Source organism: Tamandua tetradactyla, chromosome 17 (genome assembly GCF_023851605.1).
Source record: "Tamandua tetradactyla isolate mTamTet1 chromosome 17, mTamTet1.pri, whole genome shotgun sequence".
Lineage (NCBI taxonomy): Eukaryota > Metazoa > Chordata > Mammalia > Pilosa > Myrmecophagidae > Tamandua > Tamandua tetradactyla.
Window position 1 is genome coordinate 31,929,207 of NC_135343.1, and position 27,682 is coordinate 31,956,888.

The following is a 27,682-nucleotide window of genomic DNA, read 5'->3' on the forward strand; positions in this document are numbered from 1 at the left end:
AGGCAAAAGATAACAAAAATGGAAGGTAGCAAAAAAGGAAACAGGAAGACCTGCTTTGGTAATTGGATATATTGATTGAATGAGTTAAGGAGTCCAAATGCTAATACTCCTAATTATCAACCACTCCTTTTGTGTTTTGGTAACATATATCCTCATACAGTGAATATCAAATGGAACTTTCTGATTTACATCTGACATTTCAAAGTTTCCATTTTTGAATTTCCCTAGTCTTAAGTAAGTAGTACAGTGTATCCCTTTTTTTCTGGGCATAACTTTTTCCCCAACATCTAGTGCTCCATGATGCAAAATGTCATTTTGCCGATCTTCCGTTCCAGTAGTCACTTGAATTTTGCTGAATATAATTGGATTTTCAAACTCAATCACAAAAACATCTCTTTGAGAAGGAGGTTTTCTCCAAAAGTACTCATCAACGCTACTATAAGCTTTGCTTGCTACATAATTTTCAAATACATTCATGTTGGTATATAGACTGGCTGGGGGATTATCAGGAATGTCAAATGACTCCTCTTCAAAATCGTCATCCTTCAGCTTGTTCTCTGTCCCTTTATATGATGAATAATAACCCACGTGCTGAAAGAGAGAGGGTTTAAAACGTATCACATTTTTCTGAGCCAGCAAACCTCGGAAATGAGTCAATAGCCAATCACAAGGCATTTCTCGATAAAACATTAATAAAAAATGTGCCAATCGTGGGAGATCATGAGAGTGATAGAGCTTTCCAATGTAGCCAAGCTTAGAGAACTCCAGAGTTACCCAGTAAGTTCCTTTTAGGGATGTGATGACTTACTTGATAGCAGTTAAGAAATTTTTTGAACATCGGACGTCATCTTCAAGCATTACATAATAGTCTGAAGTATTGGCACAAAAATTAAGTAGAACAGCATAATCTACGTTTTGCTTGGAACAAAATTTGACTCTATCTTCTGGATCATTATAATTTCTTTTAAGGCCATCCAGGATTGGGTAATATTCCTCAGGAGCATGTATAACTATTAACCTTCCAGTGATAATGTGGTGGGCAAATTTCTGTGTAATGTCCTGGACCATCACCTCACGCCAGGAGGAACTAAAATCTGCCAGGTGAAACACCACTGACATTTCCTTCAGCTCCTCATAGCTGGATTGCTCAAAAATGGACTTGATTGTCTCCAGTAAGTAGTTTCCTTTCTTTCTTTTCACTGATGAGAGTCCAATTGTAAGATACCCCTGTATTTAACTCCTGATGGTCTCTGTTACCAATGACATATTCCAAGTTTATTCTCTAATGTCGGTTCACATCAGTGGGACCATACAGTATTTGTCCTTTAGTTTTTGGCTAGTCTCACTCAGCATAATGTTCTCTAGGTCCATCCATGTTATTACATGCTTCATAAGTTTATTCTGTCTTAAAGCTGCATAATATTCCATCGTACGTATATGCCACAGTTTGTTTAGCCACTCGTCTGTTGATGGACATTTTGGCTGTTTCCATCTCTTTGCAATTGTAAATAATGCTGCTATAAACATTGGTGTGCAAATGTCCATTAGTGTTTTTGCCCTTAAGTCCTTTGAGTAGATACCTAGCAATGGTATTGCTGGGTCATATGGCAATTCTATATTTAGTTTTTTGAGGAACCGCCAAACTGCCTTTCACAGTGGTTGCACCATTTGACATTCCCACCAACAGTGGATAAGTGTGCCTCTTTCTCCGCATCCTCTCCAGCACTTGTCATTTTTTGTTTTGTTGATAATGATCATTCTGGTGGGTGTGAGATGATATCTCATTGTAGTTTTGATTTGTATTTCTCTAATGGCCAGGGACATTGAACATCTATTCATGTGCCTTTTGACCATTTGTATTTCCTCTTCTGGTAGGTGTCTGTTCAAGTCTTTTTCCCATTTTGTAATTGGGTTGGGTGTCTTTTTGTTGTTGAGTTGAACAATCTCTTTATAAATTCTGTATACTAGACCTTTATCCGATATGTCGTTTCCAAATATTGTCTCCCATTGTGTAGGCTGTCTTTCTACTTTCTTGATGAAGTTCCTTGATGCACAAAAGTGTTTAACTTTGAGGAGCTCCCATTTATTTATTTCTTTCTTCAGTGCTCTTGCTTTAGGTTTAAGGTCCATATAAACCGCCTCTAATTGTAAGTTTCATAAGATATCTCCCTACATTTTCCTCTAACTGCTTTATGGTCTTAGACCTAATGTTTAGATCTTTGATCCATTTTGAGTTAACTTTTGTATAGGGTGTGAGATACGGGTCCTCTTTCATTCTTTTGCATATGGATATCCAGTTCTCTAGGCATAATTTATTGAAGAGACTGTTCTGTCCCAGGTGACTTGGCTTGACTGTCTTATCAAAGATCAAATGTCCATAGATGAGAGGGTCTATATCTGAGCACTCTATTCAATTCCATTGGTCGATATATCTATCTTTATGCCATTACCATGCTGTTTTGACCACTGTGGCTTCATAATATGCCTTAAAGTCCAGCAGCATGAGACCTCCAGCTTCGTTTTTTTTCCTCAAGATACTTTTAGCAATTCGGGGCACCCTGCCCTTCCAGATAAATTTGATTATTGGTTTTTCTATTTCCGAAAAATAAGTTGTTGGGATTTTGATTGGTATTGCATTGAATCTGTAAATCAATTTAGGTAGGATTGACATCTTAACTATATTTAGTCTTCCAATCCATGAACACGGTATGCCCTTCCATCTATTTAGGTCTTCTGTGATTTCTTTTAACAGTTTTTTGTAGTTTTCTTTGTATAGGTTTTTTGTCTCTTTAGTTAAATTTATTCCTAGGTATTTTATTCTTTTAGTTGCGATTGTAAATGGAATTCGTTTCTTGATTTCCCCCTCAGCTTGTTCATTGCTAGTGTATAGAAACACTACAGATTTTTGAATGTTGATCTTGTAACCTGCTACTTTGCTGTACTCATTTATTAGCTCTAGTAGTTTTGTTGTGGATTTTTCCGGGTTTTCGATGTATAGTATCATATCGTCTGCAAACAGTGATAGTTTTACTTCTTCCTTTCCAAATTTGATGCCTTGTATTTCTTTTTCTTGTCTAATTGCTCTGGCTAGAACCTCCAACACGATATTGAATAATAGTGGTGATAATGGACATCCTTGTCTTGTTCTTGATCTTAGGGGGAAAGTTTTCATTTTTTCCCCATTGAGGATGATATTAGCTGTGGGTTTTTCATATATTCCCTCTATCATTTTAAGGAAGCTCCCTTGTATTCCTATCTTTTGAAGTGTTTTCAACAGGAAAGGATGTTGCATCTTGTCAAATGCCTTCTCTGCATCAATTGAGATGATCATGTGATTTTTCTGCTTTGATTTGTTGATATGGTGTATTACATTAATTGATTTTCTTATGTTGAACCATCCTTGCATACCTGGGATGAATCCTACTTGGTCATGATGTATAATTCTTTTAATGTGTTGCTGGATTCGATTTGCTAGAATTTGTTGAGGATTTTTGCATCTATATTCATTAGAGAGATTGGTCTGTAGTTTTCTTTTTTTGTAATATCTTTGCCTGGTTTTGGTATGAGGGTGATGTTGGCTTCATAGAATGAATTAGGTAGCTCTCCCTCCACTTCGATTTTTTTGAAGAGTTTGAGCAGAGTTGGTACTAATTCTTTCTAGAATGTTTGGTAGAATTCACATGTGAAGCCATCTGGTCCTGGACTTTTCTTTTTGGGAAGCTTTTGAATTACTGATTCAATTTCTTTACTTGTGATTGGTTTGTTGAGGTCATCTATTTCTTCTTGAGTCAAAATTGGTTGTTCAGGCCTTTCTAAGAACTTGTCCATTTTCATCTACATTGTTGTATTTATTAGCGTAAAGTTGTTCATAGTATCCTGTTATTACCTCCTTTATTTCTGTGAGGTCAGTGGTTATGTCTCCTCTTCCATTTCTGATCTTATCTATTTGAGTCCTCTCTCTTCTTCTTTTTGTCAGTCTTGCTAAGGGCCCATCAATCTTATTGATTTTCTCATAGAACCAACTTCTGGTCTTATTGATTTTCTCTATTGTTTTCATGTTCTCAATTTCATTTATTTCTGCTCTAATCTTTGTTATTTCTTTCCTTTTGCTTGCTTTGGGGTTAGTTTGCTGTTCTTTCTCCAGTTCTTCCAAGTGGACAGTTAATTCCTGAATCTTTGCCTTTTCTTCTTTTCTGATATAGGCATTTAGGGCAATAAATTTCCTTCTTAGCACTGCCTTTGCTGTGTCCCATAGGTTTTGATATGTTGTGTTTTCATTTTCATTCGCCTGGAGATATTTACTAATTTCTCTTGCAATTTCTTCCTTGACCCACTCATTGTTTAAGAGTATGTTGCTGAGCCTCCACGTATTTGTGAATATTCTGGCACTCTGTCTATTATTGATTTCCAACTTCATTCCTTTATGATCTGAGAAAGTGTTGTGTATGATTTCAATCTTTTTAAATTTGTTAAGACTTGCTTTGTGACCCAGCATATGGTCTATCTTTGAGAATGATCCATGAGCATTTGAGAAAAAGGTGTATCCTGCTGTTGTGGGTGCAATGTCCTATAAATGTCTGTTAAGTCCAGCTCATTTATTGTAATATTCAAATTCTCTATCTCTTTATTGATACTCTGACTAGATGTTCTGTCCATTGATGAGAGTGGTGAATTGAAGTCTCCAACTGTTATGGTAGATGTGTCTATTTCCCTTTTCAGTGATTGCAGTGTATTCCACACGTATTTTGGGGCATTCTGGTTCGGTGCATAAATATTTATGATTGTTATGTCTTCTTGTTTAATTGTTCCTTTTATTAGTAGATAGTATCCTTCTTTGTCTCTTTTAACTGTTTTACATTTGAAGTCAAATATGTTGGATATTAGTATAGCTACTCCTGCTCTTTTCTGGTTGTTATTTGCATGAAATATCTTTTCCCAACCTTTCACTTTCAACCTATGTTTATCTTTGGGTCTAAGATGTGTTTCCTGTAGAAAGCATATAGAAGGATCCTGTTTTTTAATCCATTCTGCCAGTCTATGTCTTTTGATTGGGAAATTCAGTCCATTAACATTTAGTGTTATTACTGTTTGGATAATATTTTCTTCTACCATTTTGCCTTTTGTATTATGTACATCATATCTGATTTTCATTCTTTTTACACTCTTCTCCATACCTCTCTCTTCTGTCTTTTCGTATCTGACTCCAGTGCTCCCTTTAGTATTTCTTGCAGAGCTGGTCTCTTGGTCACAAATTCTCTCAGTGACTTTTTGTCTGAGAATGTTTTAATTTCTCCCTCATTTTTGAAGGACAATTTTCCTGGATATAGAAGTCTTGGTTGGCAGTTTTTCTCTTTTAGTAATTTAAATATATCATCCCACTGTCTTCTAGCTTCCATGGTTTCTGCTGAGAAATCTACACATAGTCTTATTGGGTTTCCCTTGTATGTGATGGATTGTTTTTCTCTCGCTGCTTTCAAGACCCTCTCTTTCTCTTTGACCTCTGACATTCTAACTAGTAAGTGTCTTGGAGAACACCTATTTGGGTCTATTCTCTTTGGGGTGTACTGCACTTCTTGGATCTGTAATTTTAGGTCTTTCATAAGAGTTGGGAAATTTTCAGTGATAATTTCTTCCATTAGTTTTTCTCCTCCTTTTCCCTTCTCTTCTCCTTCTGGGATACCCACAACATGTATATTTGTGCGGTTCATATTGTCCTTGAGTTCCCTGATCCCCTGTTCAAATTTTTCCATTCTTTTCCCTATAGTTTCTGCTTCTTTTTGGAATTCAGATGTTCCATCCTCCAGTTCACTAATTCTAGCCTCTGTCTCTTTAAATCTACCATTGTAGGTTTCCATTGTTTTTTCCATCTTTTCTACTTTGTCATTCAATCCCATAAGTTCTGTGATTTGTTTTTTCAGACTTTCCATTTCTTCCTTTTGTTGATCCCATGCCTTCTTCATGTCCTCCTTCAATTTATTGATTTGGTTTTTGAAGAGGTTTTCCATTTCTGTTCGTATATTAAGAATTAGTTGTCTCAGCACCTGTATCTCATTTGAGCTATTGGTTTGTTCCTTTGACTGGGCCATATCTTCAATTTTCCTGCTGTGATTCGTTATTTTTTGCTGGCGTCTGGACATTTAATCAGATTTCGCTGGGTGTGGGTCCCAGCAGGTTGAAAGACTTTCCTGTGAAGTCTCTGGGCTCTCTTTTTCTTATCCTGCCCAGTATGTGGTGCTCGTCTGTCTGCAGGTCCCACCAGTAAAAGATGCTGTGGCTCCTTTAACTTTGGAAGACTCTCGCTGTGGGGGAGGGTCGCCAGCCGACGCGGCTTGGGGGAGTACCGATCCAAAGCTCCCAGCTGGCCCAGGAAGCCGCGCATGGGGGGGCGCCGGCCGCTGTGGCTTGGGGGAGTGCCGATCCAAAGCTCCCAGCCGGCCCGGGAAGCCGTGCGTGGTGGGGGGCGCCAGCCGCCACGGCTTGGGGGAGTGCCAATCCAAATCTCTCAGCCAGCCAGGGAAGCCACGCATGGGGGGGGTGCCGGCTGCTGCGGCTTGGGGGGTGCCGATCCAAAGCTCCCAGCTGGCCCGGGAAGCCACGTGTGCGGAAGGGGCTCCAGTTGCCGGCCTCCACGGCTTGGGGGTGTGCCGATCCAAAGCTCTCAGCCGACCGGGGAAGCTGCACGTTGGGGGGGTGCCGGCCGCCGTGGCTTCAGGGACCGCCGATCCACATCTCCCAGCCGGCCCGGGAAGGAGGGAAGGAGGGGCTTCAGCCGCCAGCCACCACGGCCCGGGGAAGTGCGCACCTCTCGGGGACCTCACCGCAGTGGATTCTCTTAGCCGGTTCAGCTGTTCCAGAATGGGGTATGCTGTGTTTCTTTCTCTGTCGTGGCCCCCGGAGCTGTTCTGTACTGTTTCTATTTCTTTAGTAGCTGTTCTGGAGGAGGAACTAAGACCCGCGTGTCTTACTAAGCCGCCATCTTCTCCGGAAGTCCCTATCTGTATTTTAATTGCATTCAGAAGTTCACTCAACTACCTGTTATCCTGCATATTCTATATTGAAACCCCTACCATTCATAAGCATGCCCTCGAGCATGCAACAATCGCTATCTCTTCCTCTTGTTTCTGTTTCATCTTCTGTAGGAAACCTTCCTGCTAGCTCAGTGGCTATTCAGTGTAGGTGCTCAATAATATTTGTGCAATATATAAATGTGAATGCAAGAGATGAGTTAGGCCCAAAATGTATTATACCTTTCTATCTTCAAATGCAATTAATGGAAAGATGTTACACTGGCTAGCTAACAGTGTCAAGTGAATGGGATTTTCTATCTACCCGACTTCCACTAGACTTAAAAGTCATCTTAGTTCCTGTTCTAGTTTGCTAGCTGCTGGAATGCAATATACCAGAAACAGAATGACTTTTAAAAAGGGGAATTTAATAGGTTGCTAGTTTACAGTTCTAAGGCTGACAAAATGTCCCAGTTAAAGCAAATCTATAGAAGTATACAATCTAAGGCATCCAGGGAAAGATACCTTGGTTCAAGAAGGCCAATGAAGTTTAGGCTTACTTTTTCATCTAAAAAGGCACATGGTAAACACAGTCAGGGTTCCTCTCTCATCTGGAAGGGCACATGGCAAACACAGCATCATCTGCTAGCTTCTCCTCCTGGCTTCCTGTTTCATGAAGCTCCCCGGGAGGCATTTTCCTTCTTCACCTCCAAAGGTCACTGGCTGGTGGACTCCACTTCTTGTGGCTATGTCGTTCTGCTCTGCTCTCTCTGAATCTCTCATTCTCCAAAATGTTTCCTCTTTTATAAGATTTCAGAAACTAATCAAGACCCACCTACATGGGTGGAGACATGTCATCACCTACTCCAGCTTACCACTCTTGATTGGGTTACATCTCCAAGGAGATGATCTAATTATAGCTCATACATATAGTATTGAATAAGGATTATTCTGCCTTTATGAAATGGGATTTAGATTAAAACATGGCTTTTCTAGGGGACATACATCTTTTCAAACCAGCACAGTTCCTAATTTTATCTTCAGTTTGAGGTGATGAATTCAGATGGACTGGACTCCCCTAAAAGTACATCTTTCACCTTGTTCTAAGGTATGTCTGAATTGTGGGCTGGGAGGTTGTCTGCAGGCTGGAAGAGTAAGAACAGATGATGAGGTACAATGCAGAGGCAGGTCTCATCACCTTTCCTTTTCTATGGTGAGCCCCGGAGAGAGGGTTGTCAGCATAGGTATTATGACCCCTTTGATTCACAACTTTCTCATCTGGCTATGCAACGCTTTGGTGTCTTAATAAGATACAGCTGAAAAGAGACTTCCTTCTTTTCATAAATTGAAAGAGAAAAATCTGTTTGGAAATTTTTAAGGATAAAGGGGAGAAACTTCAGAGTTTTCTGTTGTTGTTGTTTTTTCTCTCTTTTAAAGCAGTTTCTGTTCTAAGCAGCTCTCCACTTTGCACAAAACTGACAACTTGCTCAAGGAGATCTTTGGGAGAATATAAAAGAGAAATAATGAGAAATGTTGTTCTAGTTTGCTAGCTGCCAGAATGCAACACACCAGAGATGGATTGGCTTTTAATAAAAGGGGATTTATTTTGTTGGTTCTTCAGAGGAAAGGCAGCTAACTTTCCACTGAGGTTCTTTCTTACGTGGAAGGCACAGGATGGTCTCTGCTGGTCTTCTCTCCAGGCCCCTGGGTTCCAACAACTTTCCCTGGGGTGATTTCTTTCTCCATCTCCAAGGGCCTGGGCTGAGCTGCAAGTGCTGAGATGAGGAATGCCAAGCTGCTAGGCTGTGCTATGTTGCAATCTCTCATTTAAGCACCAGCCAATTAAGTCAAACGTCACTCATTGCAGCAGACACGCCTCCTAGCCGACTGCAGATGTAATTGGCAACAGATGAGGTTCACTTACCGTTGGCTTATGTCCGCAGCAACAAGATTAGGTATGCTCACCTGGCCAAGTTGACAACTGAATCTAACTAACACAAATGTTTATATTTTAGATTCATGGGCTTGAAGCTCAAAATGGAATCCCACCCAACTGACATTTTTATTGCAATTTTTGTTTACCGATTTTTGTTCTGTTTGAGAAATTTCAACAAATACTTGTGTATTTTTTAAGTTTTCTTTTTTATTGTGGTATAATTTATTTACAATAAAAAGCGAAGATCTTCAGTTCTACCAATTTTGGCAATGTTATAAATCCTTAAAACTCCTCCTCAAGATGTAGATCCTTTCTATAGTAATAGATAACAGCCTTTCACGTCCCTTCTCAGTCAATGTCCCTCAACCCTAAGGAGAGTCTCTTATTTTTATCACCCTAGACGAGTTTTACCTCTTCCTAATCTGATTAAAATGGACTATACTTTAGTTTCAATTCATCTATGTCTACCTTCTTGGTCTCAATATAATGCTTTAGAGATTCATCCATTTTGTAGTGAGTATCAATAGTACACCTACTTTTATTGCTGAGTTGTATTCCCTTGTATGGATGCATGGCTATTTGTTCATCTATTCTCCAGGTGATGGGCTGAATTGCTCAGGTTTTCACAATTATAAATAAGGTTGAGGTAAACATACTTGCATAAGCCCATTTTATGAACATATGTCTATATACTCTTGGGTCAGTAAGTAGTAGTCAGATAGTTGGGCCAAAAGGAATGTGTATGTTTAACTTTTTAAAAACTACCAACACAATTTTTTAAAGTGGTTCTACCACTTCATGCTTCCATCAGAAATGTAGATGCTCTTGTTTCTCCACTTCTTACCAGCTTCTGGTGGGTCAGTAGTTTTTATTATTATAAAATGCATTCTAAAGACAGAAAATGGTACATTTGTTTAAAACATTTGTTTTAATAGGATAGTTTGTATTTTTATTGTTTAGTGGTGACTGTTTCTTATACTGATGAGGACTTTGTGATTTAAGTATCAGGGATATTGTTTCCGGTTTGTGGCTTGTTATTTTTTTAATGGTATATATAGATATAGATATAGATATAAATGTAGATATAGATAGATATAGATACAAATGGAGAGAAAGGTTTTCATTTTAAATGTAATTTACTGAGATACATTCACACACCAAATAATCCATCCAAAGTGTACAATCAATGGCTCACATTATCATCATATAGTTGTACATTCAAAGGTTTTAATTTTGATGATATCTAACTTGTACATTTTTTCCTTTAATGATTCTTATTTGTTGTGTCATATCTAAAAATTATTTGCCTAACCAGGTCATGGACATCTCTTTTACTTTAGAGCAATGATTCATATCAATTTTATTTTTTCTGAGTATGATAAGGATCTAGGTTCCATTTATGTCCATATAGATGTGCATTTGTTTCTTTTTAAATTAAACTTTTTATCTTATTATATATTTATGTAAAGTTAGAAGAAATAATATAAAGAAAATCCATGTACCTTTTGCCTAATATATCCCAATTGTAGTATTTTGCAGAGCTGAAGTGTGATACAGCAATCAGTTTATTGACAATGAACAGTCAAGATACAGAACATTTCCATCCCAAAAGATCCTTTATATTGCCATTTGATAACCCAACTCACCTCCACGCAATCTCCCAACTCCTGGAGACCACTATTCTTTTCTCTATAGTCATAGCGCTATTATTTCAAGAATGATATATAAGTGGAATCACTGTATACTAACATTTGGAATTGGCTTTTTTTCCTCTCAGTGGAATTCTCTAGAGATTCATCCAGGTTATCACGTGTATCTATAGTCCATTTATCTTTAACACTGAGTAGTTTCACACAGTATAAATGTACCACAGTTTATTTAATCATTCACCTGTTGAAAAATTTCTGCATTGCTTTCAATTTGGGGCTATTCTGAATAAAACAGCCATAAACATTTATGTACAAGTGTTTGTGTGAACATGTTTTCACTTCTGAGATAAATGCCCAGATGTTCTATTACCAGGTCACATAGTAATTGCAGTTTTAGTTTTTTAAGAAACTGCCAAACTGCTTTCCATCGTGGCTGTATCATTTTACATTCCCATCAGCGATGGATGAGTTATCCAGTCTCTTATCATCACCAGAATATGATGTCATTGCTATTTTTATTTTAGTGATTCTGAAAGTTTTGTAGTGAAATCTCATGCTTTTAATTTATATTTTATTAATGGCTAATGATGTTGAACATCTTTCCATGTGCTTATTTGCCAGTTATATATCCTATTTTGTTAAATGTCTCTTCATGTCTTTTGTCTTTTAATTGTATCATTTGTTTCTGTTGAGTTTTCAGAACTTTTAAATATATTTTATCAGGCTTTGTTAAATATGTGCTTTGCAAATAAATACACCCAGTGAGTAACTATTCTTTTCTCCCTATTACCATTGGTTTCTTTTCCTTTTTTTTTTTTTTTTTTTTGCATGGGCAGGCAGCAGGAATCAAACCCAGGTCTTCAGCACACCACTGTATGTGTGTGTGTGTGTGTGTGTGTGTGTGTGTGTGTGTGTGTGTGTGTGTATGTATTTATTTGCATGGGCAGGCACCAGGAATGGAACCCAGTTCTCTGGCAGGGCAGGCAAGAGCTCTGCCTCCTGAGCCACTGTGGCCCACCTGCACCATTGTATTTTAAATAGTAAAATACAATTGCATTTTACAGAGAAATTTTTTTTTAATTTCGATGAAGACCAATTTGTACATTTTTCTTTTTGTGGATTGTGCTTCTGATGTCAACTATAAGAATTTTTTGCTTAGCCCAGGATTCCTAAGACTTTTTCCTTTTTTGTCTAAAGATTTTTACTATTACATTTTAAGTCCATGATATATTTTGAGTCAATTTTGCATAATGTATGAGAATTAGGTTAAGATTTTGTTTGTTTGCTTGTTTGTTTGTCTATGAATGTTGAATCTCTCCAGCACCACCTGCTGAAAATATCTTTCATCCATTAAATTGATTTTGTACCTTTGTCTAAAATCAGTTAGGCATTATGGCCAGTGTCAGTGGTGGGGTAAGAACCTCTCTTCTGTAAAAACATTTAGCACAGTTAGCAAACTAGCAAACATTATTGTAATCATTTTCAGAAATCTGGAATTTAGCCATGGTTTACAACTATTGAAGCAGGCATTATTTCAAGAATAACATGTGAATCTTGGTAAGAGCTGTGAGCTTTGTGGCATTTCAACTTACTCTATTCCTGTTCTCCTCTCCCAAGCTCTGTGGTAGCCCTGAAAACCAACATTCCATAATCAGGGTGAAACCAACATCCTAGCAGCCACTGGAGGGAATACAATAGGGTTGAAGCTCTTTTTAAAGTCTCATTCCCAGAAAATTATCACTATTGACCAGTCTGACAGTTCCTTAGAAATCTCACTCACAAGGTTAGTCTTAACTGAACTGACTCAAACCTCACCCAGGATAAACAACCTTTACCTGGGACATTTGTTGAAAACAATCAAGGACAAAAATTTAGCATGGAAGTTGCCTGAGGAAATGGTAGCAACTGAGGTAAAAAGCAAGTTAAGGAAAAAAGCTAAAAAGGAAAATCTGGGGAGACAGATGTCTATTGGGGCTTTGGAAAGCTTTGAGATCTTCTAGAAGACCATGCACACATGTAGGGCTGTGTGCATGCTAAGAAGAATACCTTAGAAATCCCTATTCTCTCATTACTGGCTGATCTTGAAGACTTTTGTAAGCATTAAGTAGTGACGAAGGCAGAATTGTACATTTCCTGGCTAAGTGTCAAAAGCATTCACCAATGTGTATACATAGCCGGTCAGCAAAGTCTAAAAGCCTGATTGATACCAGAAATTAAGGAAATTTTTAAATTACTAACTGACCACTATTCTAGTGGAAAAGAGATCTAAGTGCCCACACTTGAGAAGGAATACAGACAGTAGAGAATTTGTCAAGGCTAGTCACTAAAAAACAGACACAACAACAAACTCTGAGGAATATGGAGAGTTTGAGTTGCACAGTCACTATAGTTTATTATATTAAATATCTAGCTTTCAACAAAAAATGAGAAGTGCAAAGAAACAAAAGTATAACCTATACATGGTGGTAAAAGCAGTCAATAGAATCTTTTCCCAAGAAAGCCCAAATGTTGGTTTCATGAGCCTAAGACCTTAAATCAATTATTTTACATATGTACATAAGCTAAAAGAAACAATGTCTAAAGAACTAAAATTATATGAGAATGATGCCTTACCAAGAAGGGAGTAGAAATAAAGAGATAACGATTATAAAATAAGAAGCAAATAACTTCATGTAGATGGAAAGTATGACATTGAAATGAAAAATTTACTAGAGGTTCTCAACAACTGATTTGAGCACATAGAAGAAAGAATCAGTAAACATGAAAATAGGTGAATTGAAATAATCCAGTCTGGGTAACAGAAAGTAAAGAAAAAAAGAGGAAAAAAATAGAAATGGTATAATGACATCTTCAGAGACCTATGGGACAGCATTAATCATGTCAATCTATGCATAATGGAATTCACAGAAGAAAAAGAAAGGAACAGGCTGAAGAATACTTGAAAAAATAATGGCCTAAATGTAATTGAATGTGGTGAGAAATAATCTACATATCCAAGAAACTCAATGAACTGCAAGTAAAATAAACTCAAAGGAACACATGATAAGCAAACTTTCAAAAGATAACATCTTGAAAGCAGCAAGAGAAATATAATGTACATAGGATTCTCAATGATTAACAGCAGATTTCAAATCAGAGACTATAGAGGCCAGAAGACAGTGGGATAGCATAGTTAAAGAAAAAGATGATAAACCAAAATTGTAAATACAGCAATGTTATTTTCCAAAGATGAAGGAGGAATTAAGATATTTTTAAATAAACAAAAACTGAGAATATTTGTTACTAACAGATCTACCCTTAGAAATACAAAAGAAGTACTCAGGATGAAATAAAAGCACTGTAACTTGAATGTACATGAAGGAATAAAGAGCACCAGTAAAGTGACTACATAAGTAAATACAAAAGACAGTAAGAAAAAAATGCTAATGCCCTCTGATTTAAAATAAAATTGCATAAAGCAATAATTATAAATCTATTTTAATGTGCAAACAATGTATAAATATGTAGTGTGCATGACCATAATAGCATAGAGGAAAGGGAGCAGATAGAGCTATAAAGAAACAAACTTATTGAGTGTGAAATAATTAAATTGATATAATAAGTTAGCATTTAATCATAATTTTCAGAGCAACCGCTAAAAAATTTTTAATAAGCATAGTAAAAGAATTGAGAAGGAAATTAAAATGCCATTCTAGAAAAAATCAATTTAACAAAGAAGAAGGCAAAAATGTGGGAACAAAACAAAAGGACATAAGCTTTAGAAAACAAATACAAAATGGCAGATATTAATATCAACTTATTAGTAATTACATTAAATTTAAATGGATTAAGCCTTCTGATCAAAATTCAGAGATGAGTAAAATGGATTTTTAAAAAAGTGATACAACTATGCAGTCTACAAGAGGTACTTTACATTCAAAGTCACAAAGAAGTTGAAAGTAAAAATGTGGAAATAAGATATAACATGTAATAAGTAACCAAGAGAAAGAACTGGAATGGCTGCAATAATATCAGCCAAAATGGACTTCAAGACAAAAATTGTTATTGTACACAAGGAAGGATATTTTATAATGATAAATGTGTCTATCTAACAAGAAGATACAATAATTATAATCCTAAAAACAGATCCCCCAATATAGGAGGCTAAATGTGACATAAGTAAAGATAGAAACATTTCGGTAATATTTGTTAGAGACTTCAATACCCTCACTTTCAATAATGGATATGCTACCAGAATATCAACAAACAAATAGAAGACTTCAACAAAACTATGATCCAAATAAACATAACCGACTTCTACAGAACACCACATACATAGCATCATATGTATTTTTTTCTCATGTGTACATGGCACATTCTCCAGGATAGACCATAGTTTAGGCAAAAAAAACAAGTCTCAATAAATTTAGGAGAACAGAAATCTCACAAATTATGCTCTCTAAAAAAAAATGGATCAAGATTTGAAAGACATAAAAGAAGGAAGTTTGGGAAGTCACAAATATGTGAACCTTAAAAAAAAAACATTCCTCAATACAAGTGGGTCATAGAAAAAATAACAAATGTAATTAGAAAATACTTTGAGATGAATGAAAGCAAGAAAACAACATACAAAAATGTATCTGATGCAGTTAAAACAGTGCTAAGAGAATAAAACTGTAAATGCCTATATTTTAAAAAATAAGGAAGATCTCAGATCAATAACATAACCTCTCATCAAAATTATCTAGAAAAAGGAGAGCAAATTAAGGAAAAGCTAGTGGAAGGAGCGACATACTAAAGATTATAGCAGAAATAAATGAAACAGAAAATCAAACGAAACCAAAGATTGCTTCTTTGAAAATGTTAACAAAATTGAAAGTCTTCTAGATGGAATGACCAAGAAACTAAGAGGAGACTAAAATTTTTTATATCAGGAGTATAAGAGGAGACACTATTATGACCTTACAGAGATAAAAAGGTTTATAAGTGAATGTCCATGAACATGGATGTATTATGATTGATTTAAATATTTAATTTATTTCAAAGCTGTCTTCTTTGTCCAAGTATTACACTCCTTTTGTTAAATTTATTTCTAAGTATTTTATTCTTTATTTTTGGTACTATTGCAAATGTAATTATTTAAAAAATTTATTTTTCAGATTGTTCATTGTACCTCACATACAATGTTGAATAGAAGTGGTGAGGGTGGGAATCCTTGTCTACATCCTAATTTTAGAAAACATTCAGTTTTGCACCATTATGTGTGATACAGTGTTAGATGTGGGATTTTCATAGATGCCCTTAGATTGAGAAAGTCTCTTTGCAATCTTAGTTTGTTTATAAAATGGTGTTGGATTTTGTCAATTTTGTGTTCAAGTCTATTAAGATGATTATGTATTTTGTAAAGACTTTATTTTTTTATTTTTTAGAACAGTTTCAGACTTATAGAAAAAAATGAGAAAACTGGAGAGCGTTTCCATATACCCAGTTTCACCTGTATTGTCATCTTACATTAGTATGGTAGATTTATTGCAATTAATCTCCTAATATTAATATATTATTTTTAACTAATCTCCATATTTTACTCTCTTTTTTTTTAATCCATGTCCTTTTCATTTCCCAGGATTCTATCTAGGACACATTTCATTTAACAGCCATAGCTCCTTAGGATTCTTTTGGCTGGACAGTTTCTCAGGCTTTCCTTGTTTTGATAACCTTGGCAGTTTTAGGGAGTACATGTCAGGAAAGTCGCAGAATGTTTCTTTATTGGAGTTAGTCCATTGTTTTTCTCATGATGTGACTGTGGTTATAGGTTTTCTAAAGGAAGACAACAGAGGTAAAGTGCCATTTTCACCATTTCATATTGAGGGTCTACTGTAAACATGATTTATCACTGCTCATGTTGACCTTTATGTTGATCTGACTAAGGAAATGTTTTATAAGCTTATTCACTTTAAAGTTATGTTTTCCCCTTTCCATACCATATTCTAGTTTGCTAGCTGCTGGAATGCAATATACCAAAAATGGAATGGCTTTTAACAAGGGGAATTTAATAAGTTGCTAGTTTACAGTTCTAAGGCCAAGAAAATGTCCCAATTAAAACAAGTCTATAGACATGTCCAATTTAAGGCATCTGGGGAAAGATATCTTGGTTCAAGAAGGCCAACGGCATTCCACGTTTCTCTCTCAGCTGAAAGGGCACATGGCAAACATGGCGGCATCTGCTGGTTTTCATGTGACTCTACCAAAAAGGGACTGTCTCCAAAATGTTTCCTCTTTTAAAGGATTCCAGCAAGCAACTCCACCTTCAGTGAGTGGAGACACACCTCCATGGAAATCATCTAATCAAAAGCTATCACTCACAACTGGGTGGGCCACAACTTCATGGAAACAATCAAAATGCTCCTACCCAGCAATATTGAATGAGGATTAAAGGGTATGGCTTTTCTGGGGTCCACCACAGACTCAAACCAGCACATACCATATTCTTTGTTTAATAGTCACTACATGTAGTGCACACTTAAGCAGGGGGCTGCTATTATCCTCTTTCTTGAGGACAGAAAATCTATGCAAATTATTGCTATACTTCTGCATGGGAAGCTTATCTCATCACCCTCAATTTTTCATTTACTCAATCTCTTATTTATGTCAATATGGACTTCCGGATATTTATTTTGTACTTTGAGTTATCATTCTGTATTTCATCTATTTTGTTGCTAAAACTGGTCCATCTTTAGACATCAAGAGCTATTTTATTTGATTCCCATATCCCTTTGAAAAACCCCATAAATGTTTTCTTTTTGTTTTTTGTTGGTTGGTTGGTTTTGCATTTAATTCATTTCAGTTTTTATTATTTCCTTAATTTATTTATGTTGGATGTTTTTTGCTCTTCTTTTTCTATGTTCTGCAGTAAGATCTTTGATTATTGATTTGAGACATCCCCCTTTTTCTATTGTATACATCAAGAGATATAAATTTCCCTCTCATCTCAGCCTTAGCTTTGTCCTACAAAATTTGACATACTTTCATTTTATTAATTTTGCTGCACTCTTGATGTTCCTGGTCACTTCCTCTTTGATCCATGGATTATTTAGATATGTGTTCCATTTCCAAGTGTTTGTGGATTTTCCTTTTTTATTTCTTTTATTGATTTCCTATTCATTTCTTATTGTGACCAGAAAACACACTCTACAGGATTTCAGTTCTTTTAAATTTCATAAATCTGCTGTACATCAAGGATATGGTCTATTTTTATCTATATTCCATGGGTGTTTGAAAAAAAGGTATATACACTGTTGTTGGCCAGCATGGCTACAAATTATTAGATTCTATTGTTGCTGATGTCTTCATCTTTATCCTTTATAACTTTTTTTCTTATTTTTCTATCAATATTTCAGGGAAGAGTATTGATGTCTCCAAGTTTAATTGTTTATTTATTTCTCCTCCAATCCTTTCAGTTCTTGCTTCACATATTTTGCAGCTGTATTGTGTAGTGAAAAAACATTTATAATGCTATGTCTTCTTAATGGATTGACCCCTTATTGTTACATCATGTTGTTCTCTGTCTCTGATAACAATATTCTTTGCTCTGAAATCTCCTAAATCTGATCTTAATCAAATTATTCCTGATTTATTTTTATTAATGTTTACATAATATATCATTTCCATCCTATATATATGTACTATATTTGAAATGAGTTTCTTGAAGTTATCACATAATGGATCATGATATTTATTCCATTCTGACAATCTTGGTCTCTTAATTGGTTATTTATGCCATTTACATTCCACATAACACATTTATAACATTTACAGCATTTGATATATTAGGGCTTAAATGTGCCACAAATTTTTTTGTCTTCTATTTTTCAGGGTTTTTGTCTCTGTTTTATTTCCCTACTTTATTGTAGTTACTTGAACACTTTTAAGAATTTCATTTTGATGTACTTGTAGCGTTTTTTGAGAGTATCTCTTTGTATAGATCATTAATGGTTGCTCTAGGTAGTGCATTACATAACATCACAGTCCCTTGGTGTTGTCATGTTACCAATTTAAAATAAGTGCAGAAACACTACCTCCCTTTACATCTCTTTAAACTCCCAGGTTATAATTGTCTTAAATAATTCCTTTATATACCTTTAGAACCACACCAGACAATTTTATAATTTTACTTAAGCCACCACACATTAATTATAAGACTCATTGGAGAAGAAAAGTCTATTATATTTACTCATATTTTTGCTTATTATATTCTTTCTGTTCTATCTTCCTGATGTTCCAAGATTTCTTTTCTCATTTCCTTTATGTTGGAGAACTTGCTTTAAAAATTCTTTTATAGTAGATGGCTAAAGACAAATTCTCTTAGTTTCACTTTACCTAGACTTTCTTGATTTCTTTCTCAGTCTTGGAGGATATTTTCATGAGATACAAGATTCTGAGTTGACAATTCTTTTTTCCTTCATTCAGCATTTGAAAAATGTTATGTCATGTCCTCATGATCTCCATCATGATTTCCTATAAAAACTCCATTGTCACCTTAATGTTTTTTCTTCTATTGATCAAGTGTTATTTTTCTTTTTCTTCTCCCAAGATATTTTTCTCTCTTCTGCTTCCAGAAGCTTGGTAATAATGTACCTTGGTGTTGATTCCTGGGGTTTAACCTTTGAGTGTCAAAATTCCCTGACACTACATCCAGTTATTTTGTTGTTGTTGTTTTTTAATTGTCTTTTGTCCCTGTTGTTCATACTGGGCAATTTGTATTGTTTTATCTTCCTGTTCATGGATTATTTCTTCTGCCCCTTCCATTCTGCTGCTAAACCCACCCATTAAGTTATTTTTATTTGGGTCATTGTGTTTTTCGGTTCTAATTTTTTTCTTTTATTTCTTCTTTATATTCTATATTTCATTAATGATAGTCCTTTCCCTTTGTTTCAAGCATATTCGTAATTGTTTCTTGAACCACTTTTATAATAGCTGCCTTAAAATCTGTGAGACACTTCTAACATCTTTCTCATCTTAGAGCTGGCATCTGCTGATTATCTTGAATCAGTTTGAAATCTCCCTCATTCTTTGTTTTATTGAAGTCTATATATTTTGTGAGATTCTGGATCTTACATAAATGTGTTTTAGATGAGTTCTTCTGATGCTGCCTTGACAGAGAGCATAGAGAGGGAAGGAGCACTGCCTCATTATTTCCAGGTGAGATAGATGTCCATGTTATTCACTTAGTTTCAATGATACCTGAAAGAGTATTCCTCATTACTACTAGGTAGGGGTAGAAGTTTTGGTTCTCAACTATGTTTCCAACCATATTTCCCTGGCTGGGGAGAGGTATGATTAGTTTGTTACTGCTCCCTATATAGTCATAATGGACACTGTGTGAACAGGATAAGTGTTTTACCATCTGGCAGTGATAAAAGTTCAGAGTCTCTGCTCAATCTTCTCCGACATCACCTGTTGGGGATTGAATCATGTTCCCCCACAAGAGGTATATTCAAGTCCCACCCCATGTCCTGTGGTCGTGAGCCCATTTGTAAATACAATGTTTGAAGATATTATTTGTTAAGGTACACCCAAACTGAATGAGGGTGGTTCTTAATCCAGTAGAGCTTAAGTCCTTATAAGCAAAGGAAGTTGTACAAGGAAAGAGAAGACAAAGGTAGCAGCCAATAACTGGAAGCCAATTGAACCTGGAAGAGAAAATAAATGATGCTGCCATATGCATTGCCATGTGACAGAAAAGCAAAAAACCAATGATCACTGGCAGGCAGCCCCAGAATGCCATAGTCTTCAGAGACATACCTTGTTCATACCTTTATTTGGACTCCTCCTAGCCTGAAAACTGTGAGCCAAAAATTCCCATTGTTTGAGTCAACCCATTGTATGGTATTTGTTTCAACAGCTAGAAACTAAGACATTACCCCAGCAAATTTATTTGGGTGTCTCATCACAGCCTAGTGTGGGAGGAAACCCATACTCTCCCCTTGGCCTTTGCTGGTATGGGTGGGATAGGGAGAGTAAAGTTTCCTCCTTCGGGTTTGGCAATAGTAGAGTGGTTATTCAAGAAGTATTGTCCCTGTTTCTAGGTCAAATCTATCCAGGTCTTTTTTCTAGTAAAATTTAGCTTTTGTTGGGACTTTAGTTTTTCTGCACTTGTCGGCACTTCTGTTTGTCAGCTTCTTCATACCCAAGTCTTTGATATATGAGACAAAAAGAAAATCCAAAACTCATCATATATCATTACTTGGATATAGAGCCTGAATAGGTCTGCTTTCTTCTCTCCATCTTTCAGAATTTTCTTATGTTTGTTCTATAAATAATGCCTTGGATTTTTAGTTGCGTTTAATGGGAAGAGTACAAAAAAGAGTGTTTGCTTCATCTTCTAAGAAAAAAAGTCAAATGGTTTTCTTAAGATTAGGTTACATTTCCAAATTACTCAAATTCTAAAGTCGATATTAGTTTACTACAATCCTTTACTGTTAAGGGATTTTTCAGATGGAATTAAAGGATCTAATCAGTTGAAAGCTGCTAGAGTTGCTCTTACTCTTGAAAGAACCAAAGCACTAAGGGCAAAGATTAGATTAATCCAAATAGTCCTTTCCTGTATACAAACAAGAAGAGGAAGGATGGGAAGTGGAAAAAGGAAGAAGAGAAGAGAGAAGAGGAGGGGAGAAGGAAAGGAAGAAGAGAAGAGAGAAGAGGAGGGGAGAAGGAAAGGAAGAAAAGAAGAGAGAAGAGAAGGGGAGAAGGAAAGGAAGAAGAGAAGAGAGAAGAGGAGGGGAGAAGGAAAGGAAGAAGAGAAGAGAGAAGAGGAGGGGAGAAGGAAAGGGAGGGGAAGGAGGAGAGGTGGTGAAGGAGGAGGAAGGGGAGGAGAAAAAAGAAGAACCACTTAAAGAGATACTCAGGTATAGAAGGGCCACCTGCTTTGGGGGGATTATTGCCCTCCCTTCCAATCTTCTGAAACCAATTCAACTAAAACCTAATTTGAAAGTGTCCTCTTTTCAAATATCTTTACCTCCCTCCAAGTTCAGTTAACTGCAGGGTCCCTTATACCATTTTTTATTATTATCAGAGATTTCCATTTAGTAATCATGCTTTCCTCTCCCCAGTACTATGTGATATGATTCTGGGGCCAGAGATTATTCTCCATGAAGGTTTTCTTGTTCATTATTGTCTTAATTGACTCTCTTTCACCTTCCATGTGAACCTCTATGTCTCATTGCCACAATCCATCCAATACATTATCTCAGTGAACAACCATCAAACTTCGATTTCAATTTTAAATATCTTGGAAAAGGACAGTCAAGATAAAACATCAATTTGTGATATATCTCTGATTGGCTTTGATGGATTCTCCAACAACTTTTATCCAATGAATCAAAAGATCTATAGTTTATTCATCAGAGTAACTCTAACCCCTTTCCATTCCTTTGCTTCAGTGCCAGAGCTCTCAGGAAGAATTAAATTATCTCCTCTCTATATACCCTTAATCCTTTGGGGGAATATCTCAGTGTTCTGGGGCAACTCATTTTGGAAATAAATCAAGAGATAGGTAGATTGTTTTTCCATTGTTGCCATCAGCAATAAAATAACCAACTTCATTTTTTTCAATCAGATATTCTGGTTATTGAAGCAAGAAAAGAAAACAGAAACTTGGACGAAAAACTTGAAAAGGATATCTACTTTTAACAAGGGCTTGGGTGTCTGATTCTCAAACTTGGCTTGGCCCATAGCATCTTCTCAATAAACACTATTGACTAAGTAGGTTCTCATGATATCTATTTTTCATAAAAGGGTCTTAGTGCCAAGATTTATGATTGTCTATACAGGTAGCTAATTTTTTGACCAATCCATTGTTCAAAATGATTAATGTTGACATCTTTACATAATGTTAAATCAGTAGCCTAGAAAATAATTTTGTGTGTGTACCCAAATTTCCAATTTGAATCTCTAATCCTTTTATTTCTATAACTCACAGTTTATCAATAGTTTGTCGGACTCATCACAAGCTCTTATGGTGAAATACCATATAGACATCCAATTCCTATCCTACTACAGTCAATGGGGCAAAGCTCAGGTGGATATGGCATGCTAGTAATTAACTTGCACTCCTGGAAGTGATAGAAGGAATCAAAGGTAGACAAATGGCCTATGTCTTCCACTGGGAATTCTGTCTGTGAACCTTACATGATTGAGTTCTTCCGGGATGGTTTATGGTGAATTACACCTCTAGGCTTGAATAACTGAGAAGCAAATCCATTAATATTCACCACATTTATAATTTGCTTTATTCTTAGTGGTCCTCTCTTCCTATTTGGCAAATTCTTCATTTTCATGGCCGCTTCTCCCTGAATGAACAAAGGCCTCTATCTTTAGATTGCAACTAGACCCAAAGGATCTATCCTTCTCTCTCTGAGATCACATCAAAGAACAGTCTGAAGTCTAAGATTATGAAGTATTCTGCTTGCATCCAGCTTTCCCAGAACTCAAAATGGAGTGTGCCAGAGATGTACATTTTGGTGGTGTTTTTTTTTACCGTGTATATAAAAAAAATTGCGCAATGCTAAGACTGGCTGAGTTCAGCTAGACATAGAAATACTGTGAAGCTGTTGAAATGTCTGTAGATATCCACCAGCTCCAAACGTTTTTCCCTGCTTCTTTCATCTCAATATCTTCTACATAAGGTGGCTACTAAAATGATGAGGCCCTAGCCCTTTCTGTCTCTGCAGAAACAGTCTAGTCATATATCACACATTATTACATTAGTCACTGTGCCATCTATTTCTAAGATGTTCTTGTTTTTGAAATCATAACATACATCTCTTCTTTCCAAATTGTCCCTAAGAAAAACAATTGAGAGAAAACACAAGCTCCTCTCTTGGGGCTTCTTCACTGTTCGTTTCTCCTCTAAGGTTTTGTCACACGTATTTCTAATGGTTCCATTTCTCCTTCTCCACTGGGGTTGTTTGCTGCCCTTCTCCCTGACCCAAGTGTAAATCCAATGATTCCTGGATATTCGCAGCACAACAAAGGCAGCCTGAGGCCCTCAACCAAACTTTACTCAAAAGTAATATGAAAAACATAAACGAAAGTGAGCACAGAAAAAATAGGTAACTTAAAAATGGTTACATTTCCAACATAGAAGCTTTTTAAAAAAATTTTACTTCAAGGATAAATACAATCAAAGGAGAACAAGACATTACTTATTGAGCCAAGAAAGGGCCCCTCCTTAAATTAGAGAATTGTAGGCCTTCCTCCGGAAGTAATTTTTTGCTTCTGGCCCCGTCTCTCAGTCCTATTGCCTGTAAATTTCCATTGCCTGTGTTTTGATCCTTAAAGGCAGATCTATTAAAACTCTTCCAAAATGTAACACTGTCCTAGTTCAACCCTACAGACCGGACTATTGTATATACTATTTCCAGTTTCCATCCTGAGAAAAATCACTTTGGAAATGTAGAACCATCATTTAACAATGTAGAGACATGGAACAATTCAGTGATTAAAAGCAAGGGCTCTGCAGCCAAACTCTGTGGGTTCAACTTCTACCTATGCTGTGTATTAGGCATGTAACCTTGGGCATGTTTCTTCATATTTCTGTGCTTCCATTTCCCTGTTTCTAAACTGAAAAAGATAATGGTATGTACTTTAATGCAATATTTTAAGGATTAAATTAATTAATTTAAGTTAAATTCTTAGTAAGATGTCTGGCATCTTGTTGTTGTTATTGTTTTAAAAACCTAAGCACTGAAGAATGAGCTCTCCCTTCCCACCTAATCTCTAGCCATCAACAAAATATTTTGTATCATTTTTCATTTTAGCTCAGGTCTATCCGAACATATTCCAAGGGAACTTATCTTGCAAACACATGCTAATGACAGTGGCATAGTATAATAATCCCTTAGCCTTTCAATAACAGTCCATTCAACAAATATTGATTGATCACCTGTTATGCTTCAGATCTTGTGCTAGGTGCTAGAAATGTAAAGGTGAGAAAAAAATTCTGCTCTCATGATGAAATAAGCATCAACATGGATGCTTAGTAAAGTGTTTTCTAGTTGGATAAACCGAGCATGATAGTGGCTCTCCAAAGATAGTTTCCAGTCAACTATGACTCCAGGGGTTCATCTTTGAATAGTCACCCCATACAATGAATGAGGGGTGGCCCATGACTCATTTTAACCCGTCGAATGTGGTGGCAATAACGCTATGCCTGTTCTAGGTCTAAGCCTTAAGAAGGACTGGCAGCTGCTACTTTTGTGCTTTTGAGGGTCTCTGAGCTGCCTGCCATGTAAGTGGTTCAGCTACTGTGTTGGAGATACCACATAGAAAGGCCATGTGGAGACGGAGAGGTCCTGAAACTATAAGGAGAGATAGTGAAGACTCCAGCCATTCTGGCATCTCAACTGAGCCCAGCATTTCAGCCAACCCCAACAAGACCCAGACATGGGAATGAGGAATCCTGGATATTCCAGTTAAGTGACATCATTTGATGACTGCAGATCCAGCCAACATCACATGGAGCAAAGCAGTGGCCCAGCTGAATGTAGTTAACCAACAGAATCATGAGAAGTTATAAACACGTGTGTTTTTTTTTAAGTTACTAAGTTTCAAGATAGTATGTTATACTGAAACAGAAAGACTAACCACACGAGAACCTTTTCTCTGATGTTTAGGGGTGGGTAAGCACGGTGAAATGATTTAACTGTCATGAGTCTCAGTTTCCTCAAGTGTCAAAAATATGAACAATAATAATACATCAGACGTAATATATGTATATGTTATATCTATTATATTATAAACATCAGATAGAATATATGTAACATTCCTGATAATTGCTGGTGTTGATAAATGTAGTAATTATTGGTGATTAGATGTTGTCCTTCTCACACAAACCCTGGAGGATTTTAATTTCAAATCGGGATTCTGAAGACTGTAAGGGGTACCCCAAATTGTGACTCGTATTCAACTAAAGCCTGCTTTCTCTTTTGTATGTCCATAAAATCGGGGCTGAATGTGAACAGCTTTCTCTCTACATATAGAATTTAGGATAAAAGAGCCTATAGTGTACCTGATGTGTTTTTTTTTTAAACAACCCTCTTGATTTGTTTGTATATGCAAGACATGCATTCATTTGGCACGTCAATGTCAAGTAATTAAAATTGTTGTTAAACATGGCATCACAAAGTTTCTTCTCACCCTTGCCTTCAATTTAATGCTTCCTGAGAAGCTTAGGGAAATTTGTAAAATAAATGATGTAAAACATGGGCGATTTCATATCTCATGTATTTTCACTGTCAACACTCTCCCTGGTATGTAATACCTACTCTATATAGACTGAAATATTGCATATGTTTTCAAAATAATATTAGGTTATGGAGAAAACAGAAACTTCTTGACTTTCTCACCTGCTTCGTTTCAGTTTAAATCTCAGTTTAAAGTTTTTGCATATGTGCATATTGTAAGATTCTGTGCAGTTGCTCCTGGCATCAGTTGTCTACCTCACATACCGCCACAGATAACTTTAAAAGAGATCCTGGCATTCTAAAAAGCACGTAGGATTGGAGAACAAGGAGGCAAAAGATAAAACTAGTTATAACTACTCATTAGTTTTGGTACATAAGATAATTTGTGCAATGGCTTCAGGGCTTTAATTGAATCACTTTTCCCACCTTGTCTTAATTTTAATTATGCAGCAATCATTTTTACCAACCTGTGCAAAGGAACCACATAAAAATGTGACATATGACAATATACATTTACCTAAGCTCTAGGACTACAGTGACCTACAGGCAATTAGCTCCTGCCTCTAGTACCAAAAGGACCAATTAAAGAGTTAACAAAATGCCCTCCAAATCACCTACATGTTCAGACTTTTTTTAGATTGCCAGGAACACTGCACTTCAACTGATATAATTTTTGACTGACTGATTTAGTAAGTCTACATCTGCTAAAATTCCAGACTCATCCCTATAAAACTGAGGAATCAGGTTTTATGAGGTGCTTTCATTGTCATTAAAGATGGCCCCACCTTCACTCGCCTCTTAACAAGACAATCTTGCTGCCATCATTATGAGGCATGACCCTAGCTTGTCATCATGGTAAAAATGGCTTGCTCAGTCAATGAGGATGGTACTGAGTTCATATCAAGGATGTAAGACATTCATTCTTGTGGCTAGAAGCCAAAACTAAATATAAGGAAGAAAGAGATAGATAAATGGATGGATAAATACATAGATAAGAAAACTAACCCATTATCTCATTATCTCATTATATATATATATATAATGTTTCATAGAATTCCTCCTGTAATTGTGATCCTGAATAAGCTAATGAGAAAAGGAAGCACCAGACATTTCTTGAATTATGCCAGGCTTTGCCTTGAGATACTAGCTTTCTAAATGCAGAATTCATTCCAAGAGTCATATAGGTTGGATTCTCCTGCAAGTTGACCAGGAAATGAAGATTTATTCCATAAGTGAGCTCAGAAAGCTCTAGGAGGAAAGTGATGAAACTAGACAGGATGCCAAGGTACATTACTGAACAGATTGCCACTGTGGTCAACTGGAGCTTAGTCCAGTTGGGGACCTCAAGATAACAGTGTAGAACATGCATTGCTCTCACAGCTGAGGGGCATGGAAGCTATAGTATTTACCCAACAACTCCTGTTGGTCATTGGCCAAGAGCTGCTCTCAGGTATTGACTCCCCAGCACCTGGACCTGCCCCATGCGCAGGTAGACTGGGCTCCCAGAGCCAAAGAAGGCCTTCAGGCAGGCAGTACTGGTGTTTATAGCTGAAAGCATCCGGTATGCACAGAATGGTGAATATTGAGGCAATCTGGATAGGATGCCAAGAATGTTTGCTATAAAAGTCGATGCAAGATTAAGTGTGTGAGAACTAATATCAAAATTTTTTGATGGGACTTGTTTAATCAAGCTCAGTCCTCATAGTTCACTTATTTTACCCTGGAGATAAAAATGACCTGTTGGTTCAGTGTAAACTAATTTAGTCCCTAGGTCTGTCCTCAATGTAGAACACCTCAGACCATCATTCTTGCTCTTTGGCATGTCAGAGTGGGGGGGGATCAATGAGGTCTGTGAAGCAACATATACTCTAT

General features: G+C 36.5%; 1 protein-coding gene and 1 long non-coding RNA gene across 3 annotated transcripts in view; both read right to left on the reverse strand.

Moving 5' to 3' along the window:
• Window positions 1–27,682, reverse strand: part of LOC143661545 (uncharacterized) — a 122,073-nt gene that overhangs the window by 77,729 nt on the left and 16,662 nt on the right. The gene's annotated exons all lie outside the window — the stretch shown is intronic.
• On the reverse strand, window positions 85–27,368 carry LOC143661667 (alpha-1,3-mannosyl-glycoprotein 4-beta-N-acetylglucosaminyltransferase C-like). Its single transcript, XM_077135106.1, is given in 2 exon segments — window positions 85–1,227; window positions 27,279–27,368. Coding segments are annotated over 2 exon segments (1,233 nt in total).